At 38.1% G+C, this 21,920-nt stretch overlaps 7 protein-coding genes across 7 annotated transcripts in view; 3 read left to right on the top strand and 4 right to left on the bottom strand.

Moving 5' to 3' along the window:
* Nucleotides 1-21,920, top strand: part of LOC129786570 (nuclear pore complex protein Nup88) — an 850,897-nt gene that overhangs the window by 570,073 nt on the left and 258,904 nt on the right. The window lies entirely within an intron of this gene.
* On the top strand, nt 66-4,783 carry LOC129786558 (uncharacterized). Its single transcript, XM_055821655.1, has 4 exons — nt 66-744; nt 812-1,432; nt 1,982-2,998; nt 3,958-4,783. The coding sequence occupies exons 1-4, from the start codon at nt 165-167 to the stop codon at nt 4,686-4,688; spliced, it is 2,949 nt and encodes a 982-aa protein (XP_055677630.1). The 5' UTR covers nt 66-164; the 3' UTR covers nt 4,689-4,783.
* Nucleotides 4,698-10,239, bottom strand: LOC129786562 (uncharacterized). Its single transcript, XM_055821663.1, has 4 exons — nt 9,309-10,239; nt 8,993-9,242; nt 5,743-6,578; nt 4,698-5,389 (listed from the first exon to the last, which is right to left on the bottom strand). Exons 1-4 carry the CDS (start codon nt 10,228-10,230, stop codon nt 4,773-4,775), a joined length of 2,625 nt encoding a protein of 874 aa, XP_055677638.1. The 5' UTR covers nt 10,231-10,239; the 3' UTR covers nt 4,698-4,772.
* On the bottom strand, nt 10,391-14,078 carry LOC129786572 (uncharacterized). The gene is made up of 3 exons (XM_055821678.1): nt 13,450-14,078; nt 12,347-13,378; nt 10,391-11,136 (listed from the first exon to the last, which is right to left on the bottom strand). The coding sequence occupies exons 1-3, from the start codon at nt 13,778-13,780 to the stop codon at nt 10,637-10,639; spliced, it is 1,863 nt and encodes a 620-aa protein (XP_055677653.1). The 5' UTR covers nt 13,781-14,078; the 3' UTR covers nt 10,391-10,636.
* LOC129786557 (uncharacterized) lies at nt 14,285-18,001 on the bottom strand. The gene is made up of 4 exons (XM_055821654.1): nt 17,590-18,001; nt 16,958-17,518; nt 16,013-16,555; nt 14,285-15,953 (listed from the first exon to the last, which is right to left on the bottom strand). The coding sequence occupies exons 1-4, from the start codon at nt 17,915-17,917 to the stop codon at nt 14,386-14,388; spliced, it is 3,000 nt and encodes a 999-aa protein (XP_055677629.1). The 5' UTR covers nt 17,918-18,001; the 3' UTR covers nt 14,285-14,385.
* Nucleotides 18,128-19,783, bottom strand: LOC129786595 (uncharacterized). The gene is made up of 2 exons (XM_055821714.1): nt 19,319-19,783; nt 18,128-19,259 (listed from the first exon to the last, which is right to left on the bottom strand). The coding sequence occupies exons 1-2, from the start codon at nt 19,728-19,730 to the stop codon at nt 18,478-18,480; spliced, it is 1,194 nt and encodes a 397-aa protein (XP_055677689.1). The 5' UTR covers nt 19,731-19,783; the 3' UTR covers nt 18,128-18,477.
* LOC129786613 (RNA-binding protein with serine-rich domain 1-A) lies at nt 19,799-21,104 on the top strand. The gene is made up of 3 exons (XM_055821737.1): nt 19,799-19,930; nt 20,008-20,118; nt 20,182-21,104. Coding segments are annotated over exons 1-3 (894 nt in total). The 5' UTR covers nt 19,799-19,928; the 3' UTR covers nt 20,963-21,104.

Here is a 21,920-nt window from a genome sequence, read left to right as displayed (position 1 = left end):
ATATCCCAGGTATCCATTTTCGAAATTGGCGGAACTCACGAAGATCCATAACGGTTTTTAGGTTAAATATTTGGAAAAAAATAACGGTAGTGATCAATTTCTCAACTCACGTGGAAACTGTGATTAGTGCATGAGGATTTCATCATCCTAGGATAGAAGAAGTTATGGAAAACGAGGAAAGAGACAATGAAAGTGCTTCAAGTGAATCAAAGAATGTGCGTGATGTGCAGGAGGCTGTGGATTCCCAAACGGAAGACTTGAAAAGTCTGGAAGTGCCTACTGAGGGAATCACATTGTCTGAGCAGAAAGCCAACACTGATCTTCCGGAAGTCACTGAAAGTGATCTCAAGGAAACAAAAGAAGAAATTCCCAACAAAGCTGAAGAGCCAGAAATAGTTCAAAACTCAATGGAAGTTCCTGTTCCTGCAGAAGAAGAAGAAAAAACGGTTATTCCTCCTGACCAGGCGGAGAAATCACAGAAACGTGAACAAGATGAGTCAAAGAATATCCCAGAAAAGGAACAGCCTTCATTAAAACCGTCAAAAGAGAGAAAATCAAGAAAATCCAAGGTTAATCATGGAACAAGTTCGTCAGAATATATTCCAGGACATTTCTTTAAATTGGAACTCATAAGGATTGTTAAGAACTATCCCTGCATCTATAACAAGAATCATGATCATTTTAAAGATCTTCAAGCCAAAAAGGCTGCATGGAGGAAGATATCCAACAAATTGTCGATTAAGAGTAAATGCTCCTCTTTTATTTCTTTAAGATTGAAAAGAAAATTAATGAAGAATTTGTGTTTTTCCAGTGAAAATTTGTATTGTGACGTTTAGGGATCTCCTTGAGAGATTCTCTGCAATTTATGAGTCTTCAGAAGCTTCACAATCATCAAAGGACGTTTCCCAGGGAGGTGATTTTCCCTACTACAAGGAGATGCTCTACATCATGGAGGAAACAGTGCAAGAGGAGGTGGATGTGAATGAGAAGAGAGTCGGGAAGAAGAGAAAAAAGGAGAAGAAGAAGAAATCGGGGGAAGAGAAGAAAGATCGACGCATTGAAGGAGCAACATCTTCATGTCCTGACAAAGAATTGGCAGGAAGCTCAAAGGAACAACCCCAAGAGAGAGGCACAGAAGCTCCTCCAGCTGCTGCAGAAGGTGACGATGATGACGTAATTTTAATTGATCCCGTCGTTGATTCAATTGTAATCAGCTCAGATGAGGAGTCAGGAAATTTGCCAATGAATGAAAACAAGAAGGAAAATCCTACTGTTCCTCCGCAGAAAACACCAATCTTTGATATCAACGTCCCATTAATCAGAGCTGTGAAGGACAATCCCTGTCTGTATAATCCACAGAACGGAAATTACCTCAATCGTACCATTAGGACGCACACCTGGTATAAGATTGCAAGGCAATTGGGAGCAATACGTGAGTTAATCTTTCTTTTTAAAAATCTGTTGGATCTGTTGTGATAAATTACCTTGATTATTGTGCATGAAATAGAAGAATGATTGTGATTAGTTGAATGAATCGTGCGTGAATGGAGCGTGACTGTACTGTAGTACCTTGTAGTCGTCGTATAAAAAGAGAAGAATAGTGTTAAAATACAAATATCTAGGACGGAAGTGTGTAGATTTCTCGTTGTTTGTATGGTTGCTCGATGAGGTACTATTGAAGTCTGAATGAATGCGTGAATATTGAACGATTGAATGAATGAATGAATGCACTGTGTATGACTGATTGAAATGACTAAATGCAATGATTACAATTAACTAATTTAATAATTCAAATACAAAGATAAAGAAAAGTAATAAAATTAAAGAAAATTCATGAGCGCAGCACGATGACGTGCAACGTCTATGAATTCTTTTATGCGACTGACAAATTGCCGATGGTGGCGCTGTTGTGTAGCAAGAAGCTACTGCAATAAAATCAAAAATTAATGGTTTTCTCTCATTTTTTAAAAAAATCTTTCAGCTAATGATTGTCAGGAGAGATTCTTGTGGCTTTACAAAAATTTCCTTGATTACTTCGTCATGGAAAATATTCACTCCCAAATACCAATTGATCCAGCTCGGAAGTTCCCATACTATGAGGAAATGCTCTTTGTTACTGCTTCACTGGATGTTCCGCCATCTCTGGGAAGTCCCGGATACTTGTGCACACAGCAGGAGGAATTCATACTCAGAGAGAGTATATGGAGGAGTATTAAAGTATTTACAGACAATAGCGTCCCATTGAGATCGGAAGTGAATGCATTTCAGGCACGACAGAACCAACAAAGGTGGAGATTACCTAATAAGAAGAATCAAAGGGTTCGTCATCCATCTGCTGCGGAAGTTCCAGCAAAGAGATTCAAGAAGAATCCTGTTTTGCAGCAACCGCGTCTTGTGACACAGAATTCACAGGCGAAGGTGCAAGAAGGCGAAACAGAGAAAATGGATGTTGATGAACCTGAAAATGGGACTTCTGTGTCGGAGAATTCTGCACAGGTTGGAATTCCGAACGTTAATGAGGGAGGAGAAGAAGGAGGAGGAAATGCAAAGGAACCCCCAATGGAGACAAAAGACGATCCTGATGAGATTTCTTTGGAAAATACAGCACAAGGTGAGAATCCAAATGATGGTGATAGCCCACAGGACAAGGATCAAGCCACTGAGGAAGGTAATCAAACGAAGGAAGAACCAAAGAATCCAATAGATGGAGCAAAAGACAGTGAGAATGAAGCTTCAGATGGATCAAAGGAAGTTCAATCATTGGACGAAAACTCAAAAGAGGAAGATAAAGCAGAAGATCCTGCAAATGTGGACGCAAATGATCAAAAGACAAATCATCCAGATGACCAAAGGGAACCTTCTGACAATTTCAACGTTCAGCTAATAAGAGCTGTGAAGAGTAATCCCTGCCTCTATGACATTCAAAATTCATTTTACCTCAATCCCTTCTTTGCTGATCGAATTTGGGATGAAATTGCGCAAGAATTGAGAACAACACGTGAGTTTTATTTTTAAATCGTTTAACGATTTTTCAATATTTGGCGATTTATGATCAATACTGATTAAGCTTAAATTGATTCAAAATTGATTGAACAAAAATTGATTCAATATTGATACTGTCAATATTAAATCAATCAATATTGAATCAATCTTGATACTATCAATATTAAATCAAACAATATTAAGTCAATATAGGCTTTCATAGATGATCAATTATTGAGCAATCAGAATTCATCTGAGATTGACCAATGGTTGATCAATCAATCTTGATTGAGCTTTAATTGACTCAATCATTTGTTTACAGGGTCCCAGTAAACAAATTTGGCCAATCATTGATCAATTATTGAAGTCAATATTAATTCAGTATAGGTCCGCATAGATGATCAATAGTTAATCATTCGGATTGATAAACAATTATCGCTCAATTCTCAATCAATCTGATTGATTGTCAATAATTGATCAACTTGATCAATCATTGCTTTTTCTAATAAAAAAATATATTTCAAGGAAGATTTTATTTGCAAAAAATTATTCTTCACTTTCTTTAAATCTACAATTTAAGAAAGGTTACTCTGCTCGCGTCGTATTTGATTGAGACAAAATGGACGCAATATTAATACTACCAATATGGATTGAACAATAATTGATCATAAATTGACCAACTGATTGATAAAAAAAAATTGAAGAACAATAATTGATCAATTGAGTCTTAGTTGAATCAATATTGAGTCAATGCAGGTCCGCATAGATGATCAATTATTCAACAATCAGAATCGATCTGAGATTGACCAGTAATTGTCAAATGATTGATGAATCGATTGACAGGCTCAATTAATTTATCAATTATTGCTCAATCATTGATCAATCTGATTTATTCAATCATGATTGTGCTTTTATTGACTCAATCATTTTGTTTACTGGGGTTGCTTTGATTTACTGAATTAAATTTCCTTTCAGGACATGACTGCAAAAAGGCTTATTCGCGGCTCTTTGGGAAATTCAAGGATAATTTCCTCGAGACGTTGCAAGGAAAGCAGTCAGAACAGTTTGTCTATTACAATGAAATGATCTTCCTTGTGCCATATATCATTCAGAATTATTCGAGGGTGGGTCAGCAGCAGGAGGGAGGATGTCTGGGGAATGATGATGTACGTTTTTGTGGGCAAAGTTCAGCGGGGAATAATGCGCCCAGATGGAAACCTATTTGGCCAGGAAATACTACTTTTGCCTCAATTCGATCTTTGGCACAAAATTCGCAAACTTCCCAAAATGAGACAACGACGAATACTGCAGGAACTGCAGAAATGGGGGCTGAAGGGAAGAGAGATGAAGAGAAAATGAGTTCTTCAACAGCAACATCCACATCACAGCCAAATGAGTCAGATCAATCAATTCAGGACGCAGAATCCTCTCCTAATGATACAGAAGAAGCGACGAAACAGGGAGAAATGAATGAGAACCAAGAATCCAGAGAATCTCAAGGGAAGGAGAATGTTGAGGAAGCACAAGGAAATGCAGAGAATTCCCCAGAGCGCATCCTGCAGGATCATGCGAGCATAGAATTATTCTTCAAAAGCATCATGCAACAGGTTAAGCGATCTAATCTAACGGAACAGGATTTTATTGATCTACAATTGGCTGTTATTAATGCCCTGGCCACAACACTCAATAAGTCATCGAAGAATTAATGAAAATTATTCCTTTTTGAATTTCTTTATTTTCTTCAATGTTTAATGTCAAAGAAATGAAATTAACTGAAACAATAAAAAGAATTATTTGGAAATTCTGCGTTCAACAACTTTCTCAATTTCCTTCTTCATTTCCGCAAAAGTTTCATAGCCAATTTTGGATTTTGTTACTTTTTCTGAGAGTTGGTAGAAGAAGGAAGTCACTTCCTGTGGATGAAGGACATTTCCCCACTGCAGGTCTTCTTCCTTGTGGATGGAGTTTGTGATGAATTTAGAAGGACTTTCTTTCCTGGTTGATTCCTCAAAACTTGAAGGTGAATGTGGTTGAGAAGTTGTAATGTTTCTTTCCCACTTCAGCCGAAGAGGAAAATAGGCTCGACGTTCATTTTCACAGTCCAATGATACCTCAGAACATTCATCCCACTGCCTTGAGCTATATTTGTGGGGTTCTTGTTGCCACACAGGTGTATTTCCATCGACAAGACGTTCAAATTTCTCCACATCCTTTTTCTGGCGATTCAAATCCAATGGGATGCTGTACTTTTGTACGTGCCCCAAATCAATTTCGTACTTCAAGAAAAGCATCTTTTCGTAGTAGAAGAATGCTATGGGTAGTCCCTCTTTAACGAGTTTTGGATCTCGCAACATTACGAATGTTCTTGCAAATTGATGAAAGAGATTTAGGAATTTCTTTTCAGCATCTGTAAAAGATTTATTTATTAAAAAAAAATTGAGATCGTTTGATTAAAGAAATTTTGCCACAATTGATCAATTATTGAGCTCAATATTGAGTCAATGTAGTTTGACGTTTGACAAGTATAATTGATACAAAAATTTGAAGTTCAATAATTGATCAACAGTTGAACAATCCATAATCAATATTGATTTAGTTAAAATTGACTCAATATTGAAAGTATCCCCCGGTAGGTCCGCATAAATTATTGAACAATAAAAATTGACCATTTATTGATCAATAATTGTACAATGTGATTGACTCAATCATGATTGAACATTTGTTGGCTCAATCATTTTGTTTACTAGAAAAATAACTTACTCTTAATATTGGTTTTTTCTTCAATTTCCTTCCATGCTTGTTGAATGTGTTTGGTATCCTTGTAGTGGCAATGGGCTCTATCATATAGGCATGGCTGTGCCTTAACAGCCTCAATTAGCCTCATATTACCATCAGCAGGATGAATATTGTGTGGCAAGTGATTATCTCTCACATACTCAAGATCAAGATTGCTCGTTTGATCAATTAATTCCCTATTTCTAACTTCTCTTCTATCAATTTCCTTTCTTTCTCGCCGATACTTTTTTCGAAAGAATCTGTTAACAATGGTTTGTACTTGATTCTGTCGCACCTGTGGGATGTCTATTTGATTCCTGAAGAAAAGCATGTGGTCGTAGTAGATGAAAACTCTATGACTACGATGTAGTCCCATCTCCCGTAGTTCCCTATCTCGCAGAATTATGTAGGTAATTGAAAATTTTGTGAAAAGTTTTTTAAACAATTGTCGGCATCTAAGGGCAGTATGACGATTATTGAGTTTTTCTGCAACAGCAGCCCAACATTGATTCTCCATTTGCAGGTTTTTCTCAAAATTCTCATCCATTCTGTCGTACCGACAGGGGTACTCCTTCACAGCATTAATCAGCATCACTTCAAACTCATCAGAAGAAATTCTCAGCGGCAGACCATTAATCCTTGAATATGCAACATCTTCCATGTTACCTTCTTCTTCTGATAGCATATTTGATCCCACTAAAATATCGTGGTCATGATTATCCTCTATGTTCTCAATGGGAATAATTTTCTCTTCAGGATGTTCAGAAAATTCTTCAATTAACGTTGTATTTTCTTGATCCTGACTTTTTTCGTTATCATTCCTAAAAATTATTATAAAATTCAAGATCAAATTAAACTTAAACTTCTCAGTAAACAAAATTCACTCAATATTGAGTCAATGTAGGTGATCCACGTAGATGATCAATTATTGATCAATCTGATTCAGAAGATTAAAAGTTAAATTATTCATCAATCACTATACTATGTCTGGTGGAATATGCTTCTAAATAAAATATAGAGGAGATAAAGTCAGAAAATCAATCATTGCCCATTTATTGAATATAAACATTGTTTTATTGAGCATGGATTGACCAACCGATAGATAAAGCATTTGAAGAACAATATTTGGTCAATAGTTGATCAATCTATGATCAAAAATTTATTAAATTAAAATTAATATACGTAACCCGGAAACAAATTTTGCCAACCATTGATCAATTATTGAGCTCAATATTGATTCAATGTAGGTCCGCATAGATGCTCCATTATTGAGCAACCAGGGTTGATCTGAGATTTACCAATAATTGATCAATCGATTGACAGGCTCAATTGATTTATCAATTATTAAACAATGGATGATCAATCAATATTGGTTGAGCTTTTATTGGCTCAATAATTTGTTTATTGGGTGTCAATATTGAGTTGATTTATGTTCGCGCACTGTGCATCATTGGTTTGTCCAATATTTATCCGGATATCTAACCTAACATTTATACCATTACCTTCAATGGGGATGAATGAGACAGAAAATCACAAGGGGTGTTTATCTGAATGAAAATCTTCGGATCTTCGGATTATTCGCCAAAGATTCGGATGATTCGCGAAAGATTCGGATTATTCGCCAAGATTCGCTTGATTCGCCAATATTCGGTTGATTCGCTAAGATTCGGTAGATTCGCCTATATTTTTGGTGCACAAATAACACTTTTTAGGCAAAAAACTATAACTTTTAAGCATTTCGCGTATTATAGACGTACCTAAATGAGTTTGTTTGAATTTTTTGAACTTGATTTAAAGTTTAGAACAACTTTTTTTTAGTAAAAGGTTCTCAAATCGTCGGAAAATTCGATTTTCTAACTTTGGGGCCAAACTGTACTTAAAAGCACTCGAGATATAGCCTTCATTCAGAACTTTTAGAATACTTACAAGAATTTTTTAAATGGCGAAATCTTCTAAACGGTGACATAGATTTTTTTCATTTTTTTGCATGGTAAAAGATATTGAGTCAGGCTACAACATATCAAAATTTAAAAGATTTGCCTAATGGGGATTCGGGGATATTGCCCCTTAATGTTAGGCAATTTTTGTTTTTAATTTTAGCGCCTCTTGCGGCCATTTTTGGAACTTTAAATGTTCTAGACAGTTGTAGGGCTTCTTGAAACCTTTCATTTGAGCTTGAGTTGGTAAAAATCGGTTAAGCCGTTTTCGAGTTATATCGACAAAAAAAACTTTTTGCCTTGGGCCGCCATATTTGCTAAACGGCTTGACCGATTGTCAAGTGTAAATTATCGATGAAAACGTCTCACTGAGCCCTACAACATACTAAAATTTCAGACCTCTAGCTATAAGGGAACTGATTGACGGTGTTTCAAAATGGCGGACGGCGGCCATCTTGGATTTTAAAAATCCGAAAAAATGAAAATTTACACCCACATTTCCATAGAAAACTTCAAACCCGAAGTCTCTATCTTTTACCGTTCTCGAGCTATAAAGCAAAGTTTAAATTAAACCATCACCATATCGGTACGCCGGGTGGAACAAAAATGTCATTCCAACTTTTTCGTAATGTGGAGTGACTAAAACACATAAAACACTTAAAACATAACTTATATGAAGTTTGAACGCGGTCTGAGGTAGTCAGTTATTCCGACATTAACTAATTATGAAGAATGTTAATCAAAATTAGCAAATATTTGTAAATATTTTCCAATATTCGCCAATATTCGTGAAGATTCGGATTATTCGCCATGATTCGGATGATTCGCTAAGATTCGTCAAGATTCGCGAAGATTCGCCTAAAATATCCAAAGATTCGCCAGATAAACACCCCTTGGAAAATCAAAATTGTACTGAATTTATGTGAATAACTTGAATTGAATTGAATAACTTAGGTTAGAAATCCGTGTAAATATTGGACAAACCAATAGATTAGATCTAAGATTAATCAATACTTTGGCAATAAGAAATCAATCAACTGACCGTCTCAATCAATTTATCAATTATTGATCAATAATTAATCAATACAATTAATTTGTAAGGGGAGCCTCGTCAGCGCCATAATTGGGGGCGATGTGCAATGGGAAAGCATTGCACTCGTCACCCCATTTATTGTGCTGACGAGGAACCCAAAAATTAATAAAACAGATGAAAGTATGAATAAAGAAGTTAGTTGCACTAAATGAGTCTTTTGAATCACATGGAACCTTGCAAATTCATATCAAACCGACTTACTCACCCATCTTCTTTCTCTGTAAATGACTTGATTTCTTGAACAACCATCTCGTGGTAATCCAATTCCATCCATGGATCCAATGGGTCATTGTACATTTTTACATGCCTAAAATTAACTTCGTCCTTCATAAAGAGCATTTTCTCGTAGTAAAGGAACGGTACTGAAGACCCATCTTCAATGTGATTTGGATCTCTCAACATTAGGAAAGTTCTTGCAAAATTCTCAAAAAGAATCAGGAAATTTTCTTCACAATCTACAATGAATTTTAAAGAAAAAAAATTAAGATTTGTCCAAAGACTCAATGGTAGAAGCAACTAACTCTCTATGTTGGTTTTAGCTTTAATTTCATTCCATGCTTGTTGAATGCACCAACTATTGCCATACCAATACTGAGTTTTATCATATAGGCAAGGATGTTCCCGCACAGCTTCAATGAGCTGTAGATTTTTATCTTTTGCATGCGTACTGCATGGTAATTTGTTAATTCTCACATTTTGAATAATGTCGTGCAATGTGGTTTTGTTAATTAAATCCGTGGCGCGAGTTTCTTCAATTAATATTTTAATTTTCTCACTACGTGACTGCTGCAACAGATCATCTCTTCGAAAAAGTCTGTGGACAACTTCTTGCACTTGGTTGAGTCGCACATGTGGGATGTCTATTTGATTCCTGAAGAAAAGCATGTGGTCGTAGTAAATGAAAACTCTATGATGATAGTGAACACCAATCTTAAGGAGCTCCTTATCCCGTAGAATCACATAAACAATACTGAAATCATTCAGCAGAGATTTAAAAAATTTGCTGTATCCGCGTGAATGATAGCAGCCAATTTTTTCTGCAACAGCAGCCCAACATTTACTCTCCATTTGGGAGTTTTTCTCAAAATTCTCATCCATTCTGTCGTACAGGCAGGGGTAGTCCTTCACAGCATTAATCAGCTTCACTTTACAATCATCATGACGAATTCTCAGCGGCAGGTTATTAATCCTTGAATAGGCGATATCGTTTAATCTTCCTTCTGCCTCTGATAAAAGCTTAAAGCTTAAAGGTTCAAGATTCATTAGTCCAATCAATGCATCGTCATCTTCTATGGAAGCTCCTGCACTTTCACAGAATCCAGAAAAGTTTTCAGCTGATGCTTTATTCTCTTGAATTCCACTTTTTTCATCAACTTTTCCAAAACTATTGGAAACTTGGGATTTCCTCGCACAATTATTTTCCATTGAACTGCACCCTTCCATTATTTTTGATCAACTAACATTCACAACTGAAATGTGTGCAAAGAAAAAAAAAATTATCTAATCTATTCAATCCCACCTGCTGGAAAAATTATCTGTGTAAAAATAAAATGTTGATATCCTTAATCTCCAAAGAATTAAGACTCTGAAACTACATTGTAAATTTTTTGTTTGAAATTCGGTTTATTGAATAAAATTCTCTTTGAAGTTTTACAACGAAGTCAACATTTAAATAAATCGAGGTCTAAATTATTAGCTGGCCTGGCTGCCATTTAAATGACGGCATTTTGGCAAAATTATTTATGTAAATCTTGTTGATTTAATAATTATTTAATTCATAAATTCAAACAACATATTGAAGTGCAAAAATGGCAAAAATATTAACGGATAATAATTCTGTAAAAAGTAATTAAATTTTAGCCATTCTGCCTTCAACAACCATCTCAATTTCCTTCTTCATTTCCGCAAAAGTTTCATAGCCAATATTGGATTTTGTTACTTTTTCTGAGAGTTGGTAGAAGAAGGAAGTCACTTCCTGCGGATGAAGGACATTTCCCCACTGAAGACCTTCCTCCTGGGTGGATGCTTCGGAAGTTCTTGTTGGACAGTTGAGCTCAGACAAAGTGGATGAATGAAGGCTACTACGGAAGCTTCCTCCGGATTCTGACTGATTCTCTTTGCGCCATGAATTTCTCTGCATTTTCTTCATCTTCCTCTTCTGCGTCTTCAAAATCAACGGTACGACGTACTTTTTAACGTGATTAAAATCAACTTTCTCCCTCATGAAGAGCATTCTCTCGTAGTAGATGAATGGTCTTGGCAGACCTTCCGCTGTGAGTTGGGGATCTCTCAATATTACGAATGTAGCTTGAAATTCCCTAAAGAGAGCTTGGAATTTCTTTCTGGATTCTGTAGAAAATAAATATTAATTTTTTCTTAAAAGAAACGACCCGGCTGACACAACTTTAAGATTTTTTAAAGATTTTCACAATTCGCGTCAATAGTACTCGTCAGTAGTTCCCATATAAAGTTTTCCGACTATTTGTTCGAAAATGGCACTTTTTTTCGCGTGTGTGTATTAGTGAGTAGCGCTGAGTAGCGCATCCGTGTGAGTAGCAAATTTACCGACTCCTTCATTTACGCGACAGTAGAATAGTCGCAAAACTAAACCAAATTTAATTTTAAGACCACAATAATATATTTTTTCAATGGTCCTAATACATAATATTTTAAAATTTCTTTTAAAATTATATATAAATTTATATATATGTATGTATATATACATACATATTATGTATATAAATAAAACAAATTTGACTTTGTAAATATTTATTAGACTTTTATTGAAAAATTTAAGTTTCATATTCGCCCTCTGAAGATGATTCATCTACCAGGTCATTCTGTCGTCATCTTAAAGTTGCTGCTCCTTAGCGTAGGCGACTCTGAGATGCCTGAATTTGGGATGCCTGATTTTCGGGATATTCCATTGGCGTCTAGAATACAGAAAAATAAAATTTTTAATTCATTTTGATATTCAGGATTCTGTAATAATGGGTTTTAGAAAACTTACCAATTCTTTTCTCAGCAAATATTTTCCTTGTTTCTTTTTAAACTCCACAATACTCACAGCAACACCTTCATTAAAAATGATTCACAAAGCACTGGATGTCAAATAACATAGACTGCAGCGATCCTAGCTAGGAAAAAGAAAACTTAAATTTTTATTTACGCGATGTAATAAAATCGTCAAGAAATCAGGACTGCTCGTAGGTGAAATTAATTTCGTAATTTTTTTAAGACTAATTTTTGAAAAATCTATATGATTTCATCTAATACCGACGCTGTAGCCAATGAGTATTAAAACTATTCACATTCGCGTTGTCGAAAGAGTCGGTTTTTACTTGCGTGCAAATGTATGTGTGAGCTCACTCTGAGCTTCGCCTATTTGCCACTAGGTTTGTTGACGCGAAGTGTGAAAATCTTATTGATATAGGTATTTCTCATGTGCAAAAGTAATTTCAAGATTATTTTCCGACTAATATCTTGAAACTTTTTCCTGACCCGTAAAAACCACTGACTCTGTGTCAGCCGGGGAGTAAAAATTCAAATAAAAACTTACTCTTAATATTAGTTTTGAGAGTTATTTCCTGCCATGCTCGTGATTCTTTATAACGCAAGTTCCTGTCATATAGACAAGGATACTCCTTCACAGCTTCAATGAGCTTCACATTTGGATCATCCGGATGAATTTGAAGGTGCTTGAGCTTCTCTTTCACGTACGCAACATCAAGATCACCTGTTTTTGCAATTATTTCTTCAATATCAACGTCTTCGTGGTTAATTTGCGCATTCTCAGGTGCTCTGTGTTGCTTCCTTTGGGCCCTTTGAGCTCTCTTCACTATGGATTGTACTTGATGGTGTCGCACAAGAGGAACATCAATGAGATCCTTGAAGAAAAGCATGTGATCGTAGTAGATAAATATTTTTCGTTGATGATGCAAGCCCATCTCTACTAATTCACGATCTTGTAGAATTCCATAGATCACGGAAAATTCATTAAGAAGATCCCTGAAAACATTCCTGCATTTGCGTTCTGTGGCGCCGAGACTTTCGGCAACAGTAGCCCAGAGTTTATCGTTTTCCTGTATGGACACGGTGGAATTCTTCATCATCCTGGGGTATACATTGGTTGCAGATGAATACACCTTAATGGCATTAATGAGTTTCAGATTGAAATCATCCGGAGGGATTTTCTCATGAAGATTGTTATCTACAACATAAGCAAGATTCATATCTTCCATCAAGCTTTCAATCCCATCATTTGACTCTGCTTCTGGGGCAGCAACTTCTTGTTCTTCACCTCCTTGGAGGGCTTTAGCTTTAGCAGCCTCTTGTCTATCAATCTTAGCTTTATGTTCCTTCCACCATTCCCATTTTCGGGTCTTCTTCAAAAAGGCATTCACGTCATTCTGTCGCACCTGCGGAATGTTTACTTGATCCCTGAAGAAGAGCATGTGGTCGTAGTAGATGAATATCTTCTTGCGGTGCCAGCCCTCTTCCATGAGTTTCCGATCACGTAGAATCACGTAAATTACAGAAAATTCCCGGAAAAGGGCCTTGAATATCCTGCGACAGTCCTCATCTAAAAGATCTGCAAGAAAAATGATTAAATTCATAAACTTCTTCATGCCATTTGAACTTCAAAAAAAAAAGGAAACTTACGCGTGGAATAGACTTCTCTGGACACATCCCTCCATTGATTTTTCGTATAAACAGGATCTTTGTAGTGAGAAGTCTTCCGATGAAACAGGCAAGGATATTTCTTAACAGCCTGTATAATCCGTACATTCACATCATCCGGATGAATTTGCAGCTGCAAATTATTTTCACGTGAATACACCAAATCTACGTCTTCTATGGGAGTTCTGGTTCGGCTGGTGAGTTCAGGAGGCTCCTGACCCACTGCGCCATCTCCTTGGGGATCACTTGTCTCAATTATCACGCCAGAAAAACCGTAATCCAACACTGAATCCTTCTCTTGCCAATCCTCCATTTCTTTCGTTTGATTTTGATGAATTTTCTCCTTGAAGAATGGCGCCAAAAGACACGAGGATATTTTTCTTCCAGATCTGGTTATCTTCTATCCCTCATCCACACTCAATCTCTGTCTTCTTCTACTTACATTTGCACATGCCCTTATTCCGGAGAGTTCTTTTAATCTCGCAAAAATGTCAACATCAGCAAATTCCTTTCATTTTATCCATCTTTGACCATTCAATTCAATTTAATTTATTCATTTCAATGGGTTTATACCGTTTTATACCATTCTACGTCCATCGCCGTCTTAGCGTTGTTACCAACCTTCAGAACCAAACGATGGAAAGGTCCCTTCACTGGTTGTATGTTCTTGGTCATTCATTGACCTATTTACAATATTATAAAGCATATAAATATAAATGTAAATGTAAAGTAAAATATAACGGTAAAATATATATAGGTGCATGGTACAGATGAAGGAGAAAAGGGAAAAAGGGGAATGCCCATTGAAAGACTACAGTCAAGCTGAGCCATACGGCTGTGTAGCTGACTTACTACAAAAAACTTCATTTTATTTCAATTTTATCATGAATTCTTCTACAATCTAATACATTCTTCCCTTCAATACGTGCGCAATTTACAAGCTAGTACATTGAGAATGGCCGATTGAACATCAATAAAGGTGTGACTACCAATGTTGGAGTCTTTGATCTTCTGGGAGAGATGCTGGAAAAACGAATCAACTTCATCGACATCCACAACAGGCCGTTCAGTGTTGTTCCACTGAGAATTGCCGGGATCCGTTTGTCCGGAAGCCCCTCCGCTGAATCCTGAATAATGCTGTGGAGGAGGAGGTGTTATGGGATTGTGGGAATTTCGAGAGAAATTATTTCTCAAGTCGGAATTTTCATTGTCTCTCTCCCATTGTTGTTGTGATCCTCTAGCTTCACGATCTCTCTCCCACTGCGGTGAATCCCTTGAATCATGATCTCTCTCCAATTCCTGAAAACCCCTTAAAACATTTTCCTTCTCCCACTGCGGAGGACCTCCTCTTCTGTCTGAATCTCTCTCCCATTGAGAATCCCTCAAATTATTTTCTCTCTCCCTTTCCTGCATGCGATCTCTCTCCCACTGTACACGATCTCTCTCATCAGCATCCCTATCCCATTGCTGCGGCCTACTGGGGAGCAAACGATCCACCTCCAAAAGCTGCAAATCCTCTCTGTCAAATTCATTCTCCCACGGCTCTTCCTCCCAAACATCCCTGGCATTAGTAGGACTATCCCATTGCTGGGGCACACGAAGCTCACTAATGTCCGGGGATGTATCTGGACTATGCTGAAATTCCGTAATCATCATCTTCTGCACGAGCGTATACCGTGGATCCTGCAGCAGGCTATCCTTCACTTCCTGCAGCGGAATGTAACGCTTGAGGAATCGCAATTCCCGATAGTGCTGGAATGGTTTCCGCTTCGTCTCTTCCGGCACTCCAAGGCGTGACACCATTTTACCCACGTACGTCTCACCGAATTTCTTCAGGAGATAGTTAAATGCATCCCTGCACTCATTACTACTTCGTGCGCATTTCTTGGAGATTTCTTCCCAAATTATCTGCTTCATCTCAACATTGTGATAATCCTGGGAGTTTGTGTTGTACAGGCAGGGAAACTGCTTGACCATCTTTATGAGTTTCTTGTGGAAAGTTAAGCTGTACTTCTGCAATTGCTGAATTTGCTTCTCACTCAATTCCTCATCGATTGGGAAGCTGGAAAATTTCGAATTGCCTGCCCGGGGATGATCTGATAGATGTGCAGCTGAATACTGAGACGTAGATGGTCCTGATTGGCTACCATCACTGCTCACGGGGGGACTCTTCCCGAAATTGGGCGGATTATCCCCCATCCAGGGTTTCCAAGGATTAACTTGTGGTTGCTTCGTTGCTGGACGCGATTGATGATTCTTCTGGGCTTTAGCTTCCTTTGCACTACGATTCTTCATTATTTTCTTCACAATAAACGGCACATGGTGCTTCCGGATGCCGTGAAACTTGACAAAAGGTTTGAGGAACAACATGTGCTCGTAGTAAAGGAACATTTTTGGTAAACCCTGTGCCACGAGAGTTGGATCCTGCAGAATGACGTAGGTGGTTGAAAAATTAAAGAAGAGAGCCTTAAATTTACTCCAGCACTCTGAAAAAAAAAAGAACATTTATTCCTGAATCCTCAAGAAAAGGAAATTCCTATCTTACGTAAAAGTGGAATATTTGTCATTTCAGAGACTTTCCGCCATGCTGGCTGTTGATTCTTGTTCTGTTTGTAATCCGGATGCTTCTCATCGTATAAACAGGGATATTTCTCAATGGCTTTGATTAGTTTCAAGGATTTATCCTCTGGCCCAATACGTTCGCGCAATTTGTGCTTCTTTATGTAAGCAAGATCAGTGTCAAAAGAGCCCAATTTCTTCCCCATTGCCTTTTCCCGTTGATTAGAAATCACAAAAGGATCAAAATTATCTCCATCAACGTCCTCTTTGATTTTCTTCACCTCAACGGGGAGCTTTTTGGGCTTTGATGGCTTAGATTTGTTCCCATCGGCAATGTTGAGAAGATGTTGAATTTCATTGCGCCTCACAAGGGGGATGTTTATTTGCTTCTTGAAGAACATCATGTGGTCGTAGTAGATGAAGATCTTGGGGAGAATTTTCATCCGGACAAGCTCTTTATCGCGCAAAACGACGTAAGTCATTGAAAATTCCCGGAAAAGTGTTGCGAAAGTTTTCTTACATTCTCCTTCTGAAAATTTAAAGATTTTTTTTACGATTAATTTGAGCAAATTTGAGCTTCCCGGAAAGTGCTATAAGTGTCTGGAAATCGTGTATTCATCTTGCCCATTCCATCAGGCAGTTTCTAAAGGATCTTAGGAACCTCCTTTTCAACACCCGACTGATCTTTGATGTCATCTTTGGGTCAAAATCTGAGTTTATAAAAATGTTTCACAAAATTGCGAAGGGGACAGATTTTGACCCCTAAATGAAATCAAGGATCAGCCGGGTGTTGAAAAGGAGATTCCTAAGATCCCTTAGAAACTTCCTGATGTAATGGACAACTTCCAGGCACTTATGGCACTTTCCGGGAACACATCAAACCTTTCTATTAATTTGTGAATTAAAAGATAAAAAATAAAGTTTTACGAACTTTCACAATTTAGCATTTTAGCCACATCAGTCCAGGCATGATCCTTCAGGGTGTGATTCTTGAAATTCTCACTTGTCCTATCGTACAGGCAAGGATAGGCCTTTACGGCATTTATGACCTTAACATTGAAATCATCCGGAAGGATTTTTGCAGGGAGATTGTTGTCCTTTGAATAGGCAAGATCCACATCTGTTAGAGTTGTGGTCTCTTTTATATCTTCCGATTCATACAGTACAGTAGCCGGCTGCTCCAATGACTTCTCCCCAACATTCTCTCCTTTAACTAATTCAGCATATTTAGCATCAAAGTTCTTCTCTCGCCTAGCTCGGTGGTTTTCCTTCTTCACAATATTCCTATTCAGTCCATTTACAATGGCTTGCACCTGATTCTGTCGCACCATTGGAACGTTAATTTGATTCCTGAAGAAGAGCATGTGGTCGTAGTAGATGAATATCTTTCGACGATGCAAACCCTCATCCACGAGCTTCTGGTCACGCAGAATGACGTATGTAATGGCAAATTCCCTAAAGAGGCTCGAAAATATCATCCGACATTCATCCTCTGTGCAAAGGAACAAAAGGATTCACAATTAAAAGCCAAATTCTTATGAATCCTTCAGGATACAAACTTACTCGACATTCTAACTCTGCTTGCAACATTATTCCAAGCTCTTGCTGTGTAGCTGGGATTCCTGAAGTATTCGCACTTCCTGTCATAGAGGCAGGGGTAGTCCTTCACAACCTGGATTATCTTCAGCTTGACATCATCAGGACGTACTCTCCGCTGCAGGTTGTTCTCACGCGAATACCTGAGATCAATGTCGAATTCTTTGGCAACTTTGTTGAATTCTGGCGGAGCTTTGGGCATCTCCGCATCCTCCTGAGATTCATAGTCATCCTCAGCATGCTCAAATGGATCAAAATCGACCAGGAAATTGTCTTCTTCACCATCGTAGTCCATTTCACTTCAAAATAAAGATTTTTTCTTTGACTCCCTCAACACACCACCGCCCGCAAATGAGAAATTTTGACAGAACGCTCTCAATCGATTGTTTTTACCCGACTGTGGAAAAGGTTTTATTTTTGGAGTCACTTAAACGGCTTGTCCGATTTTTATAAAATTTTTTTCTTTGCGAATTGATTAAAAAAATAAAAGAATAACTCAAAAATGTCCTTAAAAGCTTAAAAAGCACAAAAAGATTTTATTTCCTTTATTTCAGACATACAGGATATTTTTATTAGATGAAAGTTCCATCCTTTTTTTAGATCATTAATAATAGTATTTAGCTCAGAAGAGACCATGAAAAAGTAGAATGTTCTTTAGGAGTAATTTTCTCCTTCCGGGGGCGTCAATAGGGGATGTGGGTTTAAAAGTTTAAAAGAAAAGAATCCTTTACCAAAGTTTTCGGCGTTTCACTACGCCACCCACGTCATTTTTGCCGCCATTCTTTTTCCCCACATTCTCTCTTTTCCCCATTCGAATTCACCACTTCGAGTGCGCGCCAAATTCAAATATTTTATTTAAAAATTCATCAAATCCCGTCTACTTCTGAATCCATACAGCTTAAAGGATAGAGCATCGAGAATTCGGGATTGTAGATCAAGGAAATTCCTGTCGGAAATGTTGGACTTCTTCACCTGCTGGGAAACACTCTTGAAGAAGAAATCAATGTGCGTGTCATCCGGCATAAAGTTATCATTGCTGTTCTGCGATGATCTCTGCTGTTGATTTGTACCTGACTGTGGAGGCATTGGTGGGTTCATGCGCTGAATCATGTCCATGGGTTGCCTCATGGTGCCAGGTGGACCAGAATAGTTTCCATGGGGTGGTCCTTGGGAAAAAGGGGGCCCGTATGGTCCATTTCCGGGAATATTTGACATGCTATTTAGCATATTGTTGAACGTATTATTCTGCAAGTAGGGATTCCTTAAGAAGTTCTCGGGTCTGGAGAAGTTTACACTCAGCTGCTGTGCTGGACCATCAGATCGTTGCTTCTTAAAGACCATCGACTGCTGCGGCGAAGTCAATTTAGTCTTTGCAGCCTTTTGTTTCTCAGCAGCAGCTGCCTTCTTTTGATTCTTCTTCTTTTCCATCTTACTCTGACGCACCCTTGCTGCTATATCCGCCTTCATACGTTCCACATCAACGTACTGACTGAAGAAGAGCATGTGGTCGTAGTAGATGAATTTCTTCTTGAAGATTTTCTCCTTTTCCTCCTTATCCATTCCAGGATCACGCAATGCCGTGTAGACGGTGGAGAATCTCACGAACGTACTATGGAATATCTTTTTGCATTCTGATTCTACAAAAAAAAGCAAAAAAAATCAATAAAAAGGCTAAAAGAAGGAGGATTTTCCTTACTTTTCATCCCCAATTTCTCAGCAACCTTCGTCCAGGCTTGTAATTTTTGTACGATGTCCTTTGCATGCTCATGATTCTTGTCATACAGCAGTGGGTAGTTCTTAACTTCCTCAATGATCTTCAAGCATGAATCATTCGGGTAAACATGATGCTGGATGTTGTTTTCCTTTGAATAAGCAGCATCAATGTCACATCCGCCGGAAGCTTCATCCGGTGCCTCCTTAGTAGTTTCTTCCTCCATCGCCTCTGCCATCTGAATATCACTCTCTTGAGCTGCATCAGTGGGAATTACTGCATCATCCTGTGAACTGGTGAGGTCAATTGACTGGAGTTCTTGCTCGACGAGAACAATACTCGCATTTTGTTGAGCTTCTCCCGGATTCTTATCCTTTTCCACAACAAATTCTTCCATTTCTTTTGATTACAATTTTTCTAACCTCAAAAAATTTATACAAAAATCTAACCACCCTGAAGTTTTGACAATTCAGCGTTTCTCTTGTCAGATTATTTTCTCAATTTGTTTTGGTGGCCGAAATAAAAAAGAAAATTGCCAATTTCCCTCATAAATTGTGCACAAACTTCCACAAAAGCAAACGGAATCTCGTGAGAAATGTAATAAGAATAGTTTTGAATGATTATTCGCCAAGAATTTCCCATAATTTGTGTGGTAAACGTTTTGTTTTTTTTAGGGTGCGGGACCGGTCAGCGTCTGCGGATTCGGAGAAGGAAAAGCGCAAGGGGCGCGATAAGGAGCGCAAGAAACGTGGCTCTGTGTCCAGTAGCAGCGACAGCAGTGGCAGGTAAGTCTCAATTTAACGTCTTTTCACAGAGAAATGTTTTAAAATTGATGATTGATTTTCTAGCTCCTCGGATAGCAGTTCATCCCGCAGTAGCTCGGGATCTCGTTCGAGCTCATCCAGCTCCAGTAGCTCATCAAGTAGCTCCTCATCGAGCTCCAGCAGTGGAGCTGAGCGTTCACGCACGAAGCGCAAGAGTATCACGAGGAGCCGCAGCAAGAGCCCCATTAAGACGACAAAAGATGGAAAGGATGGAAGGCGTTCGAGGGAACGTGAACGATCTCGCCGTCGGAGTGCCGATAAGGATGACAGGGCACACCGCAAATCACCGGATAAGTCATCGCGTGATGCCCGCAATCGCTCTCGCTCCGGATCGCCGCGCAGTAAGCGTCGAAAGGAGCGCTCCGTGACGCCACGACCGACGCGCATTCACATTGGACGACTCACGCGCAATGTGACCAAAGACCATGTTGTGGAGATCTTCAGTGTGTACGGGGAAATAAAGAATATTGAATTCCCCCTTGAGAGGGCCAACAACACCGGCCGGGGGTACTGCTATGTGGAATACAACAGCCCCGATGATGCTGAGAATGCCATGAAGCACATGGATGGTGGGCAAATTGATGGGCAGGAGATTACAGCTGCTCCCGTGCTTGTGCCCAAGCAGAGACCCCCACTGAGGCGCCCATCGCCAATTCGCAACAATCGCGGCGGTGGGGGTCCACGGTGGCGCATGAACTCCCCGATGCGCTTCCGTCGTCGTTCCCCTATTCGTCGGAGCCCCCGTCGTCGTCGCAGCCCCATCCGTCGTCGCAGGCACAGCAATAGTTCCGGAAGTTCACGCTAAAGGTAAGAAAACCCTTTTTCCTGTCTTGCTTTACACACCCCTTTGGATTTCAATTTCTGTGTATCGGCAAGAATAAAAGATGATGATTATAAAATATGCTCTGATGAATATTAAAGAACAGAGATTCTCCATAAAAAAAAAAGTCTTTTAAACATTTGGTATAGATTCTGATAAAAATCTTTTCTTTTATAAAAGCTTAAAAGTTTATTGTAAGATTTTGACAGATGAAGGTTTTAACACTTAGAGGATTTATGTGGACATCGTGGCCATTTCGAGTTTTAAAGTCGTCATAGATTAAAATATATTGGATCTATCGTAATAATTATCATGTCTATGTGTAGGGATTTTCAATTACTTTTAATTAGGCGAAAGAAAATCCGGAAAAAGCTTTTCTTTTCAAAAGATAATTAAGGTCAAAGTCAAAATTATACGCGGAGAATGAAAATGGTCACTGTGGCCATTCAAATTCTCATACATTTTTGACAGCCTTTTGAGGTTATGTTTCCCTGTGTTTTCTAAATCAGAATCTCTCTGGTTAACTTTTCCGCGATAAAAGTCATTAGTTTGAACTCATTTTATTGCTGAGAGTGATCAGAGAGTTACTTAGAGAACAGAAGGAAGTGATTATTTAGGCGCATTAAGAAAATGGGCAAAATTGTAGGAAAAATTTTGATTTGAAATGGCAATTTTGCATTGATTCTACGCAACTTTTTTTTAATATCAATTTTTTGATAAATCATTTTAAAATTGAATGCAAAAATACTTGAAATAGATTAAGAATTAATTAATCTTTCGATCCTCATTCAATAAGCAGATCTACAATTAACAAAACATGCAAAACATTTAATATTTGGCCTTTTTTAGTATTGAATTTTCCAATATTTATCCGGGATTTCTAATCTAACATTTTTTTACCATTACATACAATGGGGATGAATGAGACAGAAAATCAAAATTG

Source organism: Lutzomyia longipalpis, chromosome 1 (assembly GCF_024334085.1).
Source record: "Lutzomyia longipalpis isolate SR_M1_2022 chromosome 1, ASM2433408v1".
Lineage (NCBI taxonomy): Eukaryota > Metazoa > Arthropoda > Insecta > Diptera > Psychodidae > Lutzomyia > Lutzomyia longipalpis.
This window is presented reverse-complemented; position numbering and strand designations above follow the sequence as displayed.